The sequence below is a fragment of the Sinohyriopsis cumingii genome, chromosome 5, assembly GCF_028554795.1.
Source record: "Sinohyriopsis cumingii isolate HCF-2022 chromosome 5, ASM2855479v2, whole genome shotgun sequence".
NCBI classification, from domain to species: domain Eukaryota; kingdom Metazoa; phylum Mollusca; class Bivalvia; order Unionida; family Unionidae; genus Sinohyriopsis; species Sinohyriopsis cumingii.
Genome location: NC_142965.1, coordinates 86,201,262 through 86,223,460, shown reverse-complemented (window position 1 = coordinate 86,223,460; position 22,199 = coordinate 86,201,262). Strand labels below are relative to the sequence as shown.

The window sequence follows — 22,199 nt, the reverse complement described above, 5'->3', positions numbered from 1 at the left end:
AACACAATTAAATCTGTAAAAAAAAACCTTAATTCTCACAATGGTAGAACGTAAAAGGAATTTAAGTACATTATTTACTTTCTACAATAATTTTAGCGATGGACAAATTATGAAAAGACTTAAAAACAAAAGCATTTAAAAATATAGGCAGGAAATTATTTTATCTAGCAACGATCATCATTCTGTTAAAAAGAGTTTATTGTAATATCAGGCAAATTGAAGGACATACTTGATAAACACTTTAGATGAAGTTTCTTTATTGCAACCGGCTGATTTACACTGAACTTGAATCAGGACATATATGTCCACAATTAGATGATTTTAGTAACAGTTAATGACATTATGTGACAGTCCGTCGCTGACATTCATGTACAATCAATGACTATTAGTCATTTACAGTTTTTCCAACTGAAATAAGCTAATATATTTAGAAAATGTCGCATTTTTTCATTTACAAAGAACATTGAGGATTCTTGCGCAGGAGGAAGCAAACACCACCATGAAAACATTACTATTCTTATATCATAGAAAAGCATACAAGGTAATTAAATAAGGTCAATGTAGACAGTAAAAGATATATACAAGAGCAGTGTGTGTCATTACATTGTTGTAGTGATTATTACAATTATTGATAAAATACACATTACACGTTCAAACGGAATAGATTTTGAGTATTGGTACAAAAAACATCTATTAATATATATATATAAACCATAGACAGTTACATAAAAGGTTCCCTCCTCTAAAAAATGATTGTTTCAGAGGTAATTTAATTATGTATACATATTGTCTAATTTAATTGTATATATATATATATATATATATATATATATATATATATATATATATATATATATATATATATATATATATATAGTGTACTTTAATTGTGTATGAATACTGTGTACTTTAATTGTGTATATATTTTACGACCTCGGATTTTGATCGTCCCCAATAAAGCCTGCGATGTGCATTCAAATTAATTACTGTATATACCCGCTAATAAGTCGCGTTAAACTGTAATGAACGTAGATACTCATCTGCCTTAACATAATTCTCCTGCAGTTCAGGGTCTATGCTGTCTGATTTATTGATTACTCCTAACAAACTGCACAGACGTATCTGCCGGGCATAATTTATTTTGCAGATGGACTCTACTGACAAGCAAGTATATACGATAATATTGCCCTTTGCAGAATCATATCATATTGTCTTATCTCACGTCTTGCAGGTAGAGTTTAAGAGTTTAACTTTTTTTCTGAGTTTATCGTGGTATAAACTGTCAGTTGTCGATTCATTCAGCAAATAACACCCTAAGGGCGTTATGTAAGATGTGTGAGTCGGCAACTTACAGTTTATACCACGATAAACTGAGAAAAAACAACGTTAAACTCTTATAATTGAAATTTCAATTATTCGTTATGTTATTTTGTTTGCATCATTAAAAAATAGAAATCTTAATTGAGCGTAGTAATACATGTTTGGGGCTTTTCTGTTACGTAGCTATATATAACACTTGGGATTGTCCTGCTTGATCGTAATAAGGTCATCATAATACCAGTCCTTCAACCAATGGAAACCAAATTTATTCAATTATTTTTTTTAAAAAAAATGTAAGAATGTTGTTTTCCTTTAATGCTTACTTCGTGTCTGTCTTCACTGGCAGTGTTTATCTTATGCTGTACACGTGACTCTATTTATAGAAGTGGAAAAGTAGTTCTCCTTACAGTTCATAGAGAAATGAACGCAATTCATTTTGATCACGTGGCAACATTCTGACCAATGGAAATGTTACTTTCCTGTACTAACTACTGGCATTGCAATTATATCTGAAATGCACTACGTACCACTCTCTGATGGAGGCTACTTTTTTAAAATCAGATCTTTTCAATCATGCCGCGATTTAGACTTTCTGTTCTGCGAAATAGGAATTATCTTAGGTCCTTTCTGCATGCGATTTCCTTGTGGTTTATTGTATTACGGCTTACTTTGTATATATGTTGGCTTACAGTTTAAAACTTTTATTCAAATTGCAGAGCTCATAATTATTCTGTTTGCGGAGAATATGATAATACGTTATAGTATGTATCAAGCTCTTCAATAAGCAATGTATTTCACAGTTATAATGAAATATATTTTTTCTCGAGCATTAGCCGAACAACGGCTTCAAAATGGGCTCAGCTATTAACATAATGTAAAATGAATTTTATAAAAGTTTTCAATATCCTAGCATACATGTTAACTTCCAGAATACATTCGTCACTGCAATAAACTCACATAGTATGTAATACTGTTCGGGAATTATATAGCCTCGATGAATGAATATAATGTGTATTTTATCAATAACTGTAATAAGCACTACAACAATGTAATGACACACACAGCTCTTGTATATATCTTTTGGTGTCTACATTGACCTTATTTAATTACCTTTAATGCTTTTCTATGATTTAGGAATAGCAATGTTTTCATTTCTTCTCGGAGCTGTTTTCATTAAATGTTATATATAATGCAGCCAGACTCGTTATATAATACTTATTCAAGTTCTTTACTGACTGAACCTACAATAGCACTGATGGACATACATACAGACATGAGATGGCTGCATAATATATCGATGTAAAAGACACATATTCTAACGTTAATGTAACCATTTAAAGACAACATAGGAGAAATTCATTTTGTGTGTGTTCTTCATTGTTATTCAAAAAGCATCGGATATAAAAGAAACCCAAGAATCAAAATAATAACAAAATATAAATTATGCACATGGTTTATAAGGAATAACTTAATTTGTTACCAAATCAGGAAAGGTATGTACACCGAAGGGAATGGTATCTAACCCTGTAGAATATATCTCTTAAAACTGTTAAATTTGTGCGATCCATACCATCATTTCACCGAAGTAAAGTTTATTTATTTTCATTAAAGTTGATGGCCATTTGGGTATATGGAGCTATTGGTCACGGTGTTCCCAGACTTGTGGCAATGGTACCCATACCCGCAACCGAGATTGTCAGTTTAACCCTCACTATCCAAGGGGCAAAAACTGTACGGCACCCTTGCAAGAAACGGGTTTTTGCACCTCTGGACTGTGCCCTGGTAAATATTATTATTCACTTTCAGAAAATCAAAGAGCAGTCGGAAAAGAGATATCGAGGTCAGTTTTCCGTTGTCGATATTTCCTTTGAACCTAAACATACCTTCTATATATTCATTGACTATCATTCCAACGAGTGACGAGATCTGAATAAATAAATTCATACACACAAAGATATGTTCAATATTGTAGAGTATATTTCGCATTTGATGTTCCCTACAAGCCGTTTTTACCAAAAATTGGTCAGCTAAATACATAGCGAAATCGTCAAAAATATATTGACGCCAGACCTTAGAACGTTCGAAGACCAAGCCTTAGATTAGAGCAGATATCAACATATAGTGTAAACACCTGATTATAGCGATACAAAAGTATTAGTCTTTCCAGACTGGTGCATAGTTATGTCATTTAAAGCGATATAATTTTTAAGCAACACTAAATGTTTGGAGCAATGCTAAAATATTACTTCAAATTATTTACGGAAAACATACGAACCATCCAATTGTTGACTACAAGTGGTTAAACGTTATTTTGAAAATATTACGCCAAAACTTGCTGGAGACAATCAGTGTTATACATGACCGTTACAATTTACAGGGTTTTATTTTTCAAACCATCATCAAAGCGAGAAACTTGTACTAAATACTAGTACAGTTCAGAGAGCAGAGGCCGGAGAGCTTTGTGGGTAAATACTGCGTTGTGAAACATTTTGCTAAAAGGATTTTAATTATTATTCAATTGCTGAAGGCTTCATTCCTTGTAAATCTAGTTAACATTGTTAGCCTACTAGAAAGAAAACAGGGACGCTTGTAGCTGATTTAGGTGAATTTATAACTGCATCATTTCGTTTTCATTAAGTTGAGGGAACCTGGTCATTCTGGACATCTTGGGACTCTTGTTCTAAATCTTGCGGGAACGGGACACAGTCTAGGTCCAGGACATGCGAGTATCCGGACGGAGTTCCACACGGAGATGATTGTCATGGAAACAGTCACGAAAACAGAACATGCAATCCTTCTCTGTGCCCAGGTTTGTTCAGAACGATGATGATGATGATGATGATGATGATTATTATTATTATTATTATTATTATTGTCTTTATTATTATTATTATTATTTACTTTTTTAATATGTAATTCACCCAAAGCATCTTTTGTTAATGACACAAAAAGAAAATAATTTTAACCATCTCATAGATTCCTTTAAATTGCATTAGGAGCGGTAGCTCAGCTGGTAAAGAGTCGCACTCATATTCCAGGGTTTTATCTATACCCACCCCAACCTGCCCGAGTCAGCTGCCTCTGTGTGTCCATGGAAGGCACTTTACTCACATTTTCTCTGTGTGATATAGCTAACAATATCTTCAAAGTGCCATAAAAACACAGAAAACACTGGACACATATCTTTAAGGTCGTGTCTTAAATCCGTCAAAAATGTTCATTGAATTCCGATATATGGTTTCCACGAAGCTTGTAAATGTTTTCGTTATCCCGTCAAACGCCCATGTTGACTAACAGCATAATTTAGAATATGTGAATTTTGTTATATGAATTGTCTGCCTTTTCTGTATTTGGAATAGAGGTTAAAACGCAAAGAAACATTCACAGAAGAAAATGAGACTGAGAGTATTCGTCAAAATTAAAAGTGAAATTGAACTTAATTTCAATAATCCCACACACGGATAACCATTGAGATATAAAAATGATGTGTTTGAAAGCTAGGAAGAATATAGCGTTTCGAGTGATCATTGCCGCATTTCCTTGTTTATACGTCGAGACCAACTGCAAACAAAATAGACTTACATCTGCCTTTGAATATTGACACCGGCAGATCACGGTTTATGTTGATTGTTTTGCTGATTACTTCTAGAAAACTGCATAGACTCACACCTGTCGGCACATTATGCTACGACAAGTCTGGGTTAATGCTGTTTGCAGTTGGGTCCGACTTGCAAGCAAGTATGAACGGTTAAAGAAGTATCCAGCTCGCTTCCAGACAACGTAACCACATGATTTGAGAAACCTTCTGCAGCAGTCAATTGCCATCTTGATGTATTGATTATTTGATGATATATGTCTGTATTAGAACTGAAAAGCTGAAATTTGTAAGATTATGCCATAAATCTTAGCAATAATCCAGTAATGTTTAGACTAGATGCTAAAAGTTACACAGAAGCCTTCATTTCCAAATGATAGTTACAAATTTACAAGGAAATCCTTCTTTTGAAAACTGATTGTCACGAGAAAGTCCTTCTATTCAAAAATGAGAAATAAAATATGAATTATGCTATGGAAATGTAACATTGAGGTTCATTTATGAAGTACACATTTATATCCTCACCAAATGATTGTAAGCTTAATTTTTGACGTATATTTCATAGATAATCAAAAATCATTGAAAACCCAAACAGTATATAACCCGGAACAGCCACACCTGATGATTCAAGGTCGTACGCACCCGAGGGAAGGTCAATATTCTGCTAAAAACGTAAATGAATTTGTTTGCGCCAAGACCACCAACGGTTGTGATCAGATATTAGGCCAACTATAATAAAATTGCAACGGCGCTAGCGCAATCACAAGTGTGATTGAATTCAAAACAGTAACGACACAGAGATCGTGATCATCGACGTAACGTTCTGGTAGTATTTACAACATCCTCTTTCATCGCAGCATGGATTTCCCGGAAAACACCAAATGCTTTCACACGAGCGAAATGCACATGATTTTTAAAATTAACCTCAGCGATTATTCATTAAAGTTTTTCACCGGTGTTGTCATCTACGACTATCATTCAGGTAGCAGGTTGTCAGTTGACTTTCGTAACATCTTCTTGAAGTGTACTGATTGCTTCCTGTGATACAACTGACCACCGTTGGTAAAACTGTCTAACTTGTCGCAATATCTCCTTTGCTTTTTCTTGATATCCTTGATGCGCTTAGCTATTTTAAAAATCGGATCCGACCCTGCCTTTTTTCAGTTAGCGCTACAACCTCTTCCACAGTTGCTTTCGATGTCTTTGTAATATCCTCAGCACGTTCGGCAATTGCCTTTCTTGGTTTAATTAATGATGCAAATGTTTGTTAAAAGTCAGCTGTTATGATCTTCTCATGCAGTTTTTCTTGACTGTATCATATCTCTGACATTTTGTGCGGTCTTCTATAACATTGCGATATAATTTCATTAGCGGTTTTACGGCTTCGCTTTCCATCCTCTTTCATGGCATCACTATGTCATTTTTATGAGTGTTAAATTATTTTATTGGGCACGTTCGATTCCCGCAAGGTATCCACCCCAACTTCCGGAATCGGACATTCCGGTCAAATCAATGGTGAGAACACCATACAGATTCTAAGTCTTCGGAGCAAACATGTCACAAATTGTATCCCACGAAAAGTCCAATTAATATTTGTAAGGCCATGAGGGTCAATGCCACGAAATATCCAAGGGTTGTTATCGCCGGGGCGGATGTGAGTGATAAGCATCCATTTCCCTTAGAAATCCCTAATGGATTGCGCTCATAGAGCCTCTGACAACCAAATCCAGCTCCAGGCCTTCACGAGTAGCGGAACCTGTTTAAACTGACTGGAGAAGGGATGACAGGCGAGTTTCTGGCGCCCCAAAACCAGACACTTCGGGTAGTTGGGGCTCGTTAACATTGGGTGGTCTCCCATCTAGGAGAACGTAAACTTCGATTTCACACCTTCGCTGCCTTGCGACTATACCCTCTCATGGGAAAGGCCGAGGGAGTAAACCTCAACAGAAAATCCAGAGACGGAGTCTCTATGGCGACTTGGCATTGCTTTCACTTTCGTCTCGGAAATACCTACGACGTAACTGTTGCCATGACTTATCATCTTTTCCTTTCCCTTGGATCCATCAGCTGCGTGGAAAGGGCGAATCAGCTGCATGGGCAACAGCTGATTCTCAATATCACCCTGTCCAGGCTTGGGTCTTGGAAAGGACACTCCAGCAGGAAGCAGCAATTACCAGTTAGAAATGACCGCTCGATTAACGTAGAGTTAGACACCAGAGGTTGCTTCCGACGGTGTGAGAGACCAACGGGTATGACTGGACAGCTAACACCCTCCTCAAGATGGGCAGCTCCAATACAATAAGGTGCCATCTCGCCACAGTTCGCCTGCCTTACTGGGTGCCTAAGGCTTAAGATACGAGTTGTACCTGACTAGTGGACTGCAACTACTGCACCAAGCGATAACAAAAGAAAACCAACAAGGAAACCTTCAATCCTCAAACTAGGTACCTGGAATACCCGCACGATGCTGTCTGGGCTCTTAGATGATCTCCAGACAATCAGCGATGTTCGAAAGACTTAGTCATGATCGACGAACTTGCAATATTCCAGGTCGACATTGCCTCACTACAGGAGGCACGGCTATCAGATTCCGGGTCCCGAAGAGAAAAGAACTACACATTCGCCTGGCAAAGTAAGGGCGTCGACAAAGCTGAATTCGCCACCAGAAACACTCATCTTGGGATGATAGAACCCTGGCAACTAGGAAACAGAAGACTGCTATATCTCCGCCTTCACAACACAACCGGGTCTGTCAACTTGATCAGAGTTTACGCTCCCACACCAAGTGCTACCGGAAATACCAAGGATGACTTTTACGACGAGTTAGACTCGATGATCGACACAATTCTCCAGTAAGAGAACTTGATATTAGTGGGCGACTTCATCGCTAAAGTGGGTGCTCACAATGACTCTTGGCCTTCCTGTCTTGGCACGTTTGGAATTGGAAAGATGAATGAGAACGGTCAGCGTGTCTTAGAGATTTGCTCGTACCACGACCTCAGCATCACCAATTTATTCGTTCAGACAAAGCTTCAGCAGACAACGTCTTGGAGGCATCCCCGGTCCAAACACTGGCACCAGCTGGACTTGATCATTACGAGACGGTCTGTCATAAATGTTGGCTTCTTACCTGTACCTTCCACAGCGCTGCCTGCGACGCTGACCACTCGCTGATGTGCTGAAAAATGAAGCTTCAGCCGAAGAAGTTCCACCGCTCTAGGCAAAAGTGTAAACCACGCATTGAGGTCAGCAAAACGTCATATCCAGACAAGGCTGAAGATTTTACGTATGCCCTCTCCAATTCTTTTGATTCAGAACCTCCCAACGGCAGTGCCATAGAGAGATGATATCATATCAGAGAGACTGTGTACAGCACAGCCACACGGATCTTTGGTAGGAAGCAGTCAATGAACAACGACTGGTTTGAGGCTAACGTCGTCACACTCATGCTAGCTAGAGAAGAGCGCCGCAGTGTTTACCTGGAATACAAACGATCCCCCCGTAAGAAAACATTATAGGCATACAGTCCTACCACATGCAAAGTGCAAAAGGTAGCACGACAGTGCGTCAGTGAATACTGGCTTCAGCTCTTTCAGAGCATCCAGTCATCAGCAGATATCGCAAACATCAGACGCATGCACGATGCCATATAGAAAGCATTGGGTCCCACGAAGAAAGTGACTGCACCACTGAAGTTGGCCGCAGGCGATACCATCGACAACAAGGGCAAGCAGATGGAATGTTGGGTGGAGTACAACAATGAACTGTACTCCAGAAAGAACCAGGTGACCAACGATGCCCTCAACGCCATTGAAAACCTCGCTCTCATGGCTGAACTGGACTAAAAACGTACTGTAGCCGAACTAAAGAAGGCCTTAGAAAAACTGTCCGTAGATGAAGATCCAGGGAAGGATAGAATCTCAGCAGAAGTCATCAAGTTTGGCTGGTGCGTGCTGCTCAAACACTTGCACGACCTCCTCTGCCGGTGTTGGGAAGAGGGTGCAGTGCTTCAGAACATGAGATACGCAAACACCGTAACCCCGTACAGGAACAAGGGCGACAGAGGCGACTGCAACAACTACAAGGGTATATTCCTTCTCAGCATCGTGGGTAAAGTCTTCGCACGCGTCGTCCTGAACAGACTGCAGACGCTTGCTGACAGAGTGTATCCAGAATCGCAGTGGGGGTTTCGCGCAGAGAGGTTCACAATGGACATGATCGTCTTCGTCTGGCAACGGCAGGGGAAATAAACAGAACAACACAGACCCATCTTCCTGGCCTTTATAGACCTCACCAAGAAGTTCGGTCTGGTCAGCAGACACGGACTCTTCACAATCCTGGCGAAGATTGGATGCCCTCTAAAGCTGCTAAGGATGATCCAGTACTTCCACGATGACATGAAAGGCACAGTGCAGTACGATGGCTCAACGTCCGACCCCTTTGACATCCTCATCAGCGGTATGAAACGGGGTTGCGTCCTTGCCCCCACTCTCTTCGGCATCTTCTTCGCTGTCCTGCTCAAGCACGCCTTTGGAACGTCCACAGAAGTGATCTACCTAGAATCGGACGCAGACTGTTTAACCTGGCACGACTGAAGGCAAAGCGAAAAGTGCGTGATGGACCGCTTTGCTAAAGCATGCGATGGCTCTGGACGCGGTCCCCACAAGCACCATCATAAACAACTACGAACTTGAGATTCTCAGTCAGTTCACGTACTTCGTCTCTACTGTCACCAACAACTCTCGCTCAATTCTGAGCTCAACAAGCGGATCGGAAAGGCATCAACAACTCTCCCCAGGTTGTCGTAGAGAGTGTGGAACAACAGCATGCTGACCCTGAACTCTAAGATCTCCGTGTACCGTGCTAAGCACTCGCCTGTACGCCAGTGAAACATGGACTATGTGCGTCTCATAATAGAAGAGACTGAGCAACGTCCACATGCGATGTCCCCGACACATAATCGGGATCACCTGGAGCGATCGAGTAAGAAACAACGTGGTGCTTGAACGTGCCAAGATTCCCAGCATAGTCACACTCCTACACCAAAGTTGCATCAGATGGATGGGTCATGTACGTCGGATGGATGATGGACGGATTCCCAAAAGCATTCTTTATTTGAAAGTTTCCACTGACAAATGGTCGATCGGACGGCCACATCTCTGCTACAAGGATGTCTGCAAGTGCGACATGAAAGCCACTGACATCGATATCTCCACCTGGGAAGATATTACTCTAGACAGGTTCAGCTGGTGACATACTCTGTTCACTGGTCTGAAAGCCTGCGAGGATAGGCTACGCTAGCAAGCAAATGAAAAGCGAAGGCAGAGGAAGAAGGAGCAGCTCCAACCCACACCAGACTCAACCTTCAAGTGCAGCAAGTTCAGCAAGGACTGTCACTCCCGTGTTGGGCTACATAGCCACAGCAGGCGCTGCAGAACCACCGACCAGGACATCTCGCATGGGCGCACTTCCATCTTCTCTCGAGGCTAACGGATGGCAATACGCGTTACTGTTGTTGCTGATCAAATAGATCACGAAGATGTTTTGTGTTGACCCATTGGAAACATTTGTTAGGGCCTGATGCTCAACCATCACAACAAAATCGATTTCACTTGCATCTAAATTGTCAATGGAAAGTGCTTCTCAGAAGGTGAAAACAAAATCGATGGTGTGGCGCTGCCACCAACAATGCTTTGTCACTCAACTCTACTTAAAGTCTATGAAAACATTATAACACGTTTGATTATCAGCCTACGGTACAATAAGGTTCAATCGATCCTACGTAAAAGATCTAAAAATCATATTAAAGCAACAGTTGAGTTTTTCCTGGTCCAGCATGGCTAAGAATTAGCGCATGAACTGAGACTGGAAATATATGAACCATGCTTGAATGGTTTAGGTGCTGATTGGACGAAAAATCAATGACGGGAAAGCTTTTCGAATCACTGACTTTCTGAAAGCATTTGTGAATTTTCTTTTTCTTGATACCATTTAAAAATACAATTCATTGGAACTTCCAGTTCAATTGGGATTTGCTGTGGACACGCAGTTTCCAGGTTTGAAAGAAAAGCTGGAGATTATGTCGCTACTGCATTAACAAAGTCTTCCTGGAACACCTTGGAGTAAATTCGCTGGCGAAAAATATATTCCCGGATACAATTGCAGAGACTCGGAAGACTGCTTGATATACGACTTGATTTTAACAGGCATCCAAAGCCTGGTGAAGCACCAGTACGTCGTATTGATACTGACTGTTACCAACATGACATTGCATACCAAGAATAAAAATATATCCGTATAGGACAAAGTGCCGACGTGGATCGCATAAATAACTTGAATGCAAGTAATGCTACGATAGGAATACGAAAAGCAAGAAGGATAATAATAATAATTGTTCTCCGCGAGTGGCTTAGCTTCGAAGTCCGGCGGACCCTGTTCCCACTAACAGGCAAAAGGGTGAAAGCGGGCCACTGGCACCTTAAAACAAGTCTCATCGGATTTATGTGACTTGTAAACCTTGGGTGGTAGCTCATCTAGGAGAATGAAAACTCCGATTCCAAACATATTCTGCCTTGCAGGTATACCAACTCATGGGGAATGATAAGGGAGTAACCCCGGACAGAAAATCCAGAGACGGAGTGCCTAACGCGGTCTGACACTGACTTCAATGTCATCCGGGCAACTCCTGCGACGCCGTTAGTGCCAAGCTTTACCGGCATTCGTCGTTACCTTGGGTCCACCAGCTGCGTGGAGAGGGGGATCTGCTGATTGGGCAACAGCGGATTCTCCACACCACCCTGCCCAGGCTTCGTAGCTCCACTGGAGAGGACACTCCAGTGTCATCGTACGGCTTAGGCACAACACGGGAAGTAGAAGTTCTAAGTCGATTCTTGCCAGGGTCTATTTTTGACGGTGGGAGAGATCACCATGTCTCACTGGACAGCTACCACCTGACACAAGTTGGGCAGCACCCAGTCATTAAGGTGCTGCCCACCATGGCCTGCCTGCGTCACTGAGTGCGTGGACCTTAGAGAACCATCTCAACAACTGTGCCACAAACTCCGCACCAGAAAAGACTCTGTTGTTGTTGTTGTGGGGTTTAACGCCATATTTCAGCACACGATGGTGGAGGAAGAACCCTGGAAAACACGAGAAGAACCACCGACCCACGAGAAGCTACTGGCAAGCTTTCTCACATACCCACATTAGCCGAATCCTAGACTCGAACCCACGCAGACAGAGGTGAGATGGCAGTGATCCGTAACGGAGAGCGCTTTAGACCACTTGGCCACTCGGGGCCCCCTCAGAAAAGACTCAAAGAAGAAATAAGAAGACTCCAACTCTTCGTTTGGCGAGCTGGAACATCAGGACCATGTGTCCCGGATTGACCGCTGACCTACATAAGATCGACGATGCACGGAAGACTGCCGTCATTGACAGAGAACTCCCCGACTGAATATCGGCATTGTCTGCCTCCATTAGACCCGACTGGCTGACAGCGGCACAATCAGCAAAGCCAATTACACCTTCGTTTGGTAAGGGAAGCCCTCAGATGAACCTAGGCAGCACGGTATAGGCTTTGCCATAAATGACAAGCTATTCGTCTTCATTGAACCTTTGTCATCAATTCCTGAGAGGATCCTTGCCCTCCGGCTGTCAACATCCTCGGGCTAGGTCAACATCTTCAGGGTGTACTCCCCAACCCTCAGCTCCATCCAGGAGGAGAAAGACTAGTACTGTGAGGCTCTGGATCAGGCATTATCCAGAATCCCCAACACTGATGGACTCGTTTTACTAGGGGACTTCAATGCTAGAGTGGAAGCTGACCACTAGGCCTGGTCCACCTGTCTCGGCTCTCACGGAAGGGGCAAGATCAACGAGAATGGTCAGCGACTGCCTGAAATGTGCTGCTCCCACATCCTATGTATGACCAACACTTCAAATGCAAGGAGACCTACCAGGTGTCATGGAGACACCCACGTTCACGCCACTGGTACCAGCTAGATCTCGTCACCACCAGGACTGCGGAACTGGCCAGTGTCCTCCTCACCCGCAGCTACTATAGTGCCGACTGCGACACGGACCATTCCCTCGTCGCCAGCAAGGTGCGAAGAAGACCCAAGATGCTGCACCACGCCAAGAAGAAGAGTCGCCTACGCATCAACACCTGCTGTGCAAGCAACCCAGAGAAAACACATCAGTGCATCAGCAAACTGCATGAAGCGCTCACCTGATGACACCATCGACTCCAAGTGGTCCCACCTCCGAGACTCTGTGTATAATTCAGCTATCACTGCTAACAGGAAAAAGGAGGGCAAAAATGCCTACTGGTATGAGACCGACTTGGAGGAAATGGACCCGTGACCGATGCAAAGAGGAAAGCCCTCCTGGCATACAAGGCTGTACCTAGCCCCAGATCACTACAAGCCCACAGGACTGCTAGGAACAACACCAAGCCGACCGACCGCGGCTGTGCCAACACCTACTGGCTGACCCTTTCCACCAGTATACAGACAGGTGAACGACAGGATTGCCAAGGCATCAGCAGTGATGGTCAAACTTAACTAGAAGGTCTGGAAAAACCCCACCTCATTGAGAAGTCCAAACTGAGTGTCTACCGGGCCTGCGAGAGCTGTGCTTATGACCATTTCACCTGGCACCTTGCTGTCAGACAGGGCGTTCAAAGAGCAGAGGAAGACATAAACATAATGCAAACTGAAAAGAGAGCTAGAAAGAGGGAGAAACAACAACTTACTCTGGAGCTGCACCATCGTCTCCTGTAGACGGACGGATACCAAAGAAGGTCAAAACATGTTTCTTAGATTTTGAATTCCAGAGTATGACAATAAGATGTGTTATTTTTTGCTCAATGATAATAAGCAGCTGAAAATTTGTCACTCTATATTTCGACAAATAAAAGCATTCCATTACATTTATACAAGGTGAAGAACCAATGTTGGTTCATACAACATTAGCATCTTATAGTCTTAAACAGACGTTCTGACAACGTTTTTTAAAGCGAAAATAGGTAGCAGGTCAGTTCTGGTAGTAAATCTAGGTTGTCGAAACGACAACAGACCAGCCGTAACAAAGATAAGAATCAAACTTGTCTTCTACAACAATGACATTGGATAATACACTGCTTAGTGCCACTTGTTGAGTTGTAAGGAAGACTTTTGTTTATGTTAACTATTGCATGCCCAGAAAATTGGAGCTAAATGTCTTTCCCAGGGACACTTCGAGACAGCCAACCAGAGCTTGTGTATCGGACCAATGGTCCTTCGATCACGAGTTCAACTCAATACCAACTGCACTACCGCAACTCCCCTTCATAAGGACGAGTATTTGTTTCCTAGAATGTGTAAGCTGTCATAATATAGCTTTTCTCTGCCCTTCATTGTTTTTGCTTTAGGATTCAGTAATTTGTCCATTCATTGGTACTTTATTCATTGATGTTCATCCATTTATTTACTCATGTGTTAAGTGATTGTTCTGGTAATGTTAACCTTTTTTTATCTCCCGAGCTTCGAACAAACAAAAACGAAACAAACGAAAAAGTAAAAACAAAACCCAAATTTTGTTTTCTTTATAAGCAAAAATACACACCTGATGTTTTGTTACGGTGTAACAACTTTGTTAAATAAGCTGCATGTAACAATAGTTTGCGGGTGAACCTATTTACAGCAAATACGAAAATATAATTGATTATAGGTTGTTGTTTTCATAGACGTTGTTTTGGATCTAACTAAACTTAAGTTAAACATTGGCGCAGGCTGCGTCATTGGTTGTTAGTTTGAATACTCCAGACCACAATAACATTTATTTTGCCATTGAATATTATGCAATGGCTATTTTTCGTGTCATTGGCCTTGTATTTTGTTTCTGATAGATATTTCGATTGTTTGCTGCTTAAATGGTTTCCAGTTACAAATTCAAATATTGAAAAGAGCAGTTGACATATACCACTATCACTGACTTGTAAGTTTAATGAAATTTCTATCCAGTATAGCACTGACGTTTTCTTTTCCCATCTAGTATTTTGTCTATCCAATGTAAAACGCGCTGGTAAGCGCTGACAGTGTCAAATAAACAAGTTCTGGATCGTTACACATAAGAATATAATTAGGGACAAGCCTATAAGGAAGAAAATATATAAAGAATAAAATATTTCCCTAAAACAATTCTTCGCAGGATATACAAACGTTTAACGTTATAATTGTAAATGTTGTTTTTCACCATTATTGGGACCTGACTTGTTCAAAAGAATGTCACGTATTTACCAGTAGGATATAATTCATTTTAAAACATCGGTTCCAACATTCTGTTGAAATAGATTTAAACATATTGTATGTATTGTGCACAAAAATACTACAATGAGGATGTTTTAAAAAAGCAAACGAAAAATACACAAAAAATCTCCCCAAATGAACTATCGATACAGTGCCGATTTCACCAGAACTGTCATCAATGCTTAAAGAATCAATATGTTGCTTAGTGTGAGAAAAATCACACGCATATATACCATGCGGTTCCATCCATCTGTGAAGGCGAAGTGGATTTTAAAGACGAAAATACCCAGTCAGCCGTATTTGTGAAGCAAATCTTTAAGGAAAGGAGAGGTGTCTTAAAAGAGCACTTGGCTTGAAACACGATACGTTTTATATTGTTCCAAAGCTACTGGAGTAAAGTATCTTGCCCATGGACACACTACTGAAGCTGATCCAGTCTGGCTTAGTGTCAGTATTCGAACCGCACCAATTCAGTCGCAAGTCTAGTATGTCAACCACTGAGCCGTCATGGCTATTAGAGCCTGGTACGAAAACGTTTGAGATTGAGAAATGTAATAGTCATCTATGTTAACAACATTTGGTAGCACGCTATTTAAACCAATGGTAAATTTCAGGACCACCCGGTATTCTAAAAACCTAATTACTTATTATTAGTACCAACTTCATACCCTTTTCACTCCCTTAAGCTTCAATTCTAGGATCATAGTGGTGATATGGGGATTTTAGTTTCATTTTAGTTATAAGGGGATTGCAGGAATATGTGACGTGCGAGAAAGTTTTGTTTATAAGCAGTTTCATTTCTATTCCATACCCCTTCTTTCATATCCTACATTTTGTACGAGCATATGATGTCAACGGTTGCGGATCCTGGTCAGTAACACTATGTTTTGATTAGTAAGAGTGGGTTCTGAGCAGTAGTTGTGAGTGTTGATCACTTTATTTAAATGTTGGACATAATTAGTGCATGTATGACATTGTTAGCAGTACAGTACCCCTTATCCACATACATTTTGTAACGTGAAGACGTCATATTCATTTCCTATTGCCTGTATATAGACCCACTCTATTCATTCAAAAAGATATTTTAGCATTACGTTTCACTCTGTGCGTATACTTGCCCGTCTGTCTGTAAGGTTACTTATTCCTCTATTGATATTAATGCATCCTGCAAATCGGATAAGCACAGAGACTTTGTTTGATAAACAGTAGTTTATTATGAGATGTCTATACCAGTTTTAACCTGCAGCTCTGAATTCCGTATAAAAACAGAGTAGTTTTTATTTGCATCATGACATTATTATTATTATTGTCATTAATATTATTATCATTAATTATTGTCATTATTATTATTATTATTATTATTATTAAATAGTATCATCGTCAGGGTATTATCTAAATCAAGTGGGTGTTATGGATGATGGTTTTTCTTCTTCTTATTGACTTCTAGGAAATGTTACACTTTGTCATTTCATCTTCTATATTTCAGTAGTTTAAAGCCCTTTGGTTTTTATTCATTGTAATGCAATGTTTCATACATTTACGCCTATAAATACAATGACTTCTAGAGATCACCTCAGGCCTCTTATATTAAGATACTAATTGAGGTTGTGTTTGTTTTTAACGACATTTTTCACCAAACAATAGGTATAAATGGCGGCCATTATAGCATGTCGAGGAAAACCCCGGTAAAAACTATGGACTTACCGGAAGCTACTTGGCAAGCTCTCTCATATAACCACACTGGTCGAGCCCGAGACTCGAACCGTCGCGTAGAGGTGAGATGGCAGTGCTCGGTAAAGGCGAGCGCTCTTTACAACTCAGCCATCGGGGGCCATGTACTAATTGAAATAGTCAGCAAATTATAAGGCACGTGCGAAATCCTGACAGTGATTATTATGAAATCTTTTTTTCTTGAATAACTATTTTCTGTTGGACTTCATTTTTGCTTGAAACCACAATTCAATCCTTGCACAACATGGCACGTTCTAAAAGTTATTACTCACGAGCGAAAAGATTATTTAAAAAATGTAAATCTTTAAAATAAATCAAAATATATTATTTTGAATAACTGTTTTAATCAAAATTTTATGTTTTACTCATACATTTAAAGAACTCATGACGCAGCTTATCCTTACCATATCAAAGTTCTTACACATTGTAGATGAAACGTAGAAAGCAAGTGTGACCTATTTTTGAATACAATTATACGTACATGTCTAAAACGAATTGTGTTTATTAATAAAACGTCCAGTGTTCAAATATTTTTGCTGCAACAACAATGAATGCACTAACATCGGTATTTATTTAATTATTGCTTATTTTTCGGTCAGCTAATCAATTCTGTAAACAGGAAAATTCCAAGGAACTATCAACAAATTCACGAAAAAGAAATCATAAATCTGATCTCGCATTCCATGTTCTTGTTCGAGTGTTAGATTGCAATTGCTGATCTATGTTTGAATTTTAGAAGCGGGGTTGTGACAGTGAAGAAACGACACTTTGTTGCTCCCTTATAAATCTTACCTACAATATCGAAACACAGTATCTTAAGTTGAAAATAAATTAGGTGTAAAAAAAGTGTCACCATTAGACTCAAGCATAAGTCGGATCCAACTGCAAACATCATTCACACATGTCCGCCATTGAAAGATTGTGTCAGCTGATCTAGATATATCCAGTTTCTTAAGACCAATCATTAAAACAAAGAACATAGGCTTAAAATGTTGCCACATTAAGTGATGACAGATCACTGTCTGTGTTGGGACCGCTCCGATGACCTAAGTTCGGTTGAAGACGGTCTACGTCTTGATTCATAACACTTTCAGGTCATGTTTATGGTTGTCAGCTTTTTTATAAATATATTATCTATGCCTCTTTGAGTGCTTCTTTTATTGCTCTTACAATTTATTAAAAAAATTGAGTTGCAGTTTTTATTGAGTCAAAGAAACCTTTGATACTTTAACTTTGCAATCATATCAAGTCAACACTGAAAAAGTACTAATGAAATGCACTTCGTGTTTCAGCTCCCACAAGATCAAGCTGTGAGTATATCTCAAATTATGTCTGTGGCGTAGCAAAGAATCAGCAATTTTATCTATTTTCCTTAAAAAGTGAATCGCTTATTTCGTTGCTCGTTAGTTTTTGTTTTCAGCTAATTTTCATGAAAAACATATTTCTGAGAGAAACATATTTTTTGAGTTAATATATCGATTGAATTTGGACGGAAATGTTTTGTACATTATATCTAAATATTTGAAATAATATTTTGTACGATTCCTATTTAAAAATGAGTATGTTCCACTTTAGGTTCTATACAAGATCAGTGTAAAATTCTGTGATCATAAATGGTTCTGAATTTATGTGTCTCATTTACTATTTTTAAATTAACCCTCCATACGTTTATCCATTCATGTAAATATGTTGTACATAATATTTATTAGTCGGCTTATTGTCGAGACTTGCTCACATTCGAGAGGAGGGAAGCTTTGTGTGATGTAGGAGATTAGCCGATAATTAACTAAGTTTTATTGGTAATGCCTTATAACCTGAATATTGACCACTACAAGGTTATATGAAGTATTCAGTAAACCATATTTAGCTTTCTTGACCAGTTCGAAATATGTAAACCTTTTTGTATTCGACCTTATTTTCATTAGTTACCTGTGCAACGTGTGGAGATAATCCTCCAGATTTGTGTGAATTCGTGTTTGAGCAAGCTACAGTCTGCCCAGATCCTTACTGTATCAATATATTAAGAAACCCAGACTCTGGACAAAGACTTGTAGAGAGGAAGTAAGATAGCCTTGTTAATTACATTATCTCTCATTCTCTCTCATGCAAAAAATATTAGATCTCTGACAGTATGACAGTGTTAAGCATTATGTTGAAGGAGTAAGTTATCATTTAAAATTTCATTCGCTATGTATGTATGTATGTATGTATGTATGTATGTATGTATGTATGCATGCATGTATGTATGTATGGATGTATGTGTGTGTGTGTGTGTGTGTGTGTGTGTATGTATGTATGTATGTATGTATGTATGTTTTTTTTATTTAATTTGTTTTGTGTAATTGAACGTTGACCTTGACTTAGGATAGAGTTTTCTGTTTATTACCTGATGCTTGTCTTGCTGGAAAAGTGATAAATAAATTGTTTGCTGATAAATGAGTTCAAAGTCAAGCCTTGGTTATGAGGTTAGGAGGTTATACAAATAATTTTTTGCAAAGTTTGCATTAAGATAACTGTTTTTTCCCCTTCAGAAAATGCCATCGCGATATGGGTCAGTTGTGGCTGTACATAAAATTGGTTTTTGCCAACAAAGTCTCCATTTTTGTTTTAATATTATCCTTTGGAAACTATTTTGTTGTCTTAATAGATCATTTGAGAACAATAATTTTTTTGAGTTATTCCTTGGAATGACAAATAGCTTATTGGCGTTTTGGAATAAAACTCTATTTTGAGATTATTATGTAATGATTTAAATACACCATAGACGATGTAATCGTTATAGATCAAAACTATTGGTGCATCGGCACATTCAAAGCTATTTGTACATCAGCACATTTAAGACTTTGAATTTCTTCGGACTATTCTATACTTTTAAACTTGTGAGAGAACGTTAAGAATTATTTGGGAATTAGTAAACTGTAAATCCCTTTAATTTTCACTTTATTATAGGCAAGTGATTTCTAATGTTGCTTCTATTTCGTACTTATTTGAAGACCATAAAGTTGTAATATTATATAAGATGTAAAATGTTTTTCTCTTTCTTCTTAAGATGTGGAAACCTACAAGAATGCAAATCTGATTGGTGGCAACAGACTAACTTTTTAGAAAAGTGCATGTCATTCAACCCAAATTATATTTATACACAGACATTTGAATGTACGTACTGCTGCACAACACCCAACTGTAATGAGATCGTTCATCCAGAAAGTGAAACACTATACAGGGAGAATTAGGTTGTTATAATGACTATATCCACAACACGATTTCTCTACGGTCAATAAATTTTGCATACTTTTATATGTATTTACTAAAAAATGGAGATGGTGCTGCACACGTTGTACAGACTTTTGTCAAAGTCCGCGCTATGTAATCCAAAATAAAAAGATACATTCCAGCTTTGTGTTTTCCTTAAGAATATCATTCCTCCATTCCAAGCCATTTGTTTGATCACGGCATAAATCTCGTTTTGGACAGGAGAGGAAATTATTTATTTATAGGTATTTCCTTGTCATGGAAGGTTTATATCAATAATTCTAACAGCAAATAATCTGACTTTATTTGATACAAAATGCATATAAAAGACAGTTAGCACCGTCATGAAAATTGTAATGTTGTACTCAGATCTTGCGGTATATTCTTATAGTTCATAAGTATCATTTGCTATGTATTTCTACAAACGACTACATACCGAAATAAATGACAGAAATAAACTGGTACAAACTTTTAATTGACAATTAGATCCTTTACACGAAAGGCGTAAATTGTAATTATCCTAACAATGCCCCAAACTATGAACCAAAGTTTTCATTTATTATGTCTTACAATATCAAAAAGAAGTCACATTTTGACAATTCTCGTTTCTTACGGATTATATACAGACTCACAAAGAGTAGTAATGAACACATGATTTTGTAGAGCGTAACGTACACCATGCTTTTACTACCAACTGAAAATCTCATTCGAGTTTTTCTACCGGTACTAATCCTTAATCAACTAGTATGTATAAGTATTCTAATCCATTTAAAATACGCAGAAAACAACAACAGGGAGGAAGAGTGTATAACCTTATTGTTTTTACGAAAATTGTCTTAAAGTGATTGCTTAACCGCAGTTCTGTTGCAAGCATTAGTCAGTTCCTAGTGACATAGTCCTCATTAGAAAGTTTCAAGTAAGGTCACCCTTAAGACTATTTAAGAAAAGTACGGAAACAACAGAAGAGGGAGCAACCGGAAGTGGTTTGGAAATTGCTCTTGTTTGTTCTAAGAATATCCTCGGTGACGTGAAACGGTTAGAAGTTTTCATAGGAGGAAAACAAGATGGAAGTAACTCACCAGAAATAATTAATGAAGCAGCGGAAATCTGTCGACGATTATTTCAAGGCTTTATCATGGATACTGATATTTACCGAGAGCTTATTGATGAGCTCGTTGATGATTATCATAGCGACTAATTGCCACAGTGATTAGATAAATAAATAATTAAATAAAAATGATCGTACACAATTCTCATCGTAGACCAATCATGGTCAGGATGGTACATTCACGATTGCCAATATACATGATGACTTACGGAAAAGTATTTGGTGACGTTGTTCGGGGTTTATTCACGAGGATAGCCCCTAAAGCAATGCCAATTGCAAAACAATTATCGACGAAAGCCATATACATGATTCGCGATAAAGCTCCTGGTGCTATTGGTAACGTTGCCAGTAAAGCGTTATTGGCAATCAAGGACAGACTAGAACGATTAATACGTAGACCGAAAGCGGCCTAACCACCACCAGTAAAATTACCCAGTACTGAAGTTATGCCCGCAGATGTCAGTAAAATAATAAATCAAGCCGCAAATAAAAAACTAGCAGCCTTGATGAATCAAGGGACTGAACAAACAAATACAAGACTGATATCAGGGAGTGGTCTTCGCTTTAGACGATAACAAGTTATAATAAAATGATTAAACGTGAATCCGACACAGCGTTTGACATAGAAGAACCGGTTCTTAAAAATGAATCAATGCATGATTTTCAGTTTTATTCTTATGACGCACGAGATCCAAATCAGCAAGGACGAATTGAATTACAGGTTCAAGATACAAGCAGATATTTCTTACCAGCTGAAGCATTTATTGAAGTAGTTGGTGAAATTATAAGAACAAATGATACAGTATACGGAGATGATGTTAAAGTAGGTTTTGTTAATAATGGAATTATGGCTTTGTTTGAAAGTGTTACATATATGATTGACGGAAAAATGAATCAATTCAAA

At 39.0% G+C, this 22,199-nt stretch overlaps 1 protein-coding gene across 1 annotated transcript in view; it reads left to right on the top strand.

The window, feature by feature from the left end:
* LOC149799667 (coadhesin-like) overlaps nucleotides 1–20,236 on the top strand; it is a 177,754-nt gene extending 157,518 nt beyond the window's left edge. The window contains exons 19-23 of the mRNA XM_089959021.1: nucleotides 2,932–3,102; nucleotides 3,959–4,129; nucleotides 18,228–18,245; nucleotides 18,861–18,996; nucleotides 19,985–20,236. Coding sequence (XP_089815147.1) covers nucleotides 2,932–3,102; nucleotides 3,959–4,129; nucleotides 18,228–18,245; nucleotides 18,861–18,996; nucleotides 19,985–20,168 — 680 coding nt within the window. The 3' untranslated portion in view covers nucleotides 20,169–20,236. The remainder of the gene's footprint in view (nucleotides 1–2,931; nucleotides 3,103–3,958; nucleotides 4,130–18,227; nucleotides 18,246–18,860; nucleotides 18,997–19,984) is intronic.
* The last annotated feature ends 1,963 nt before the right edge of the window (nucleotides 20,237–22,199 follow it).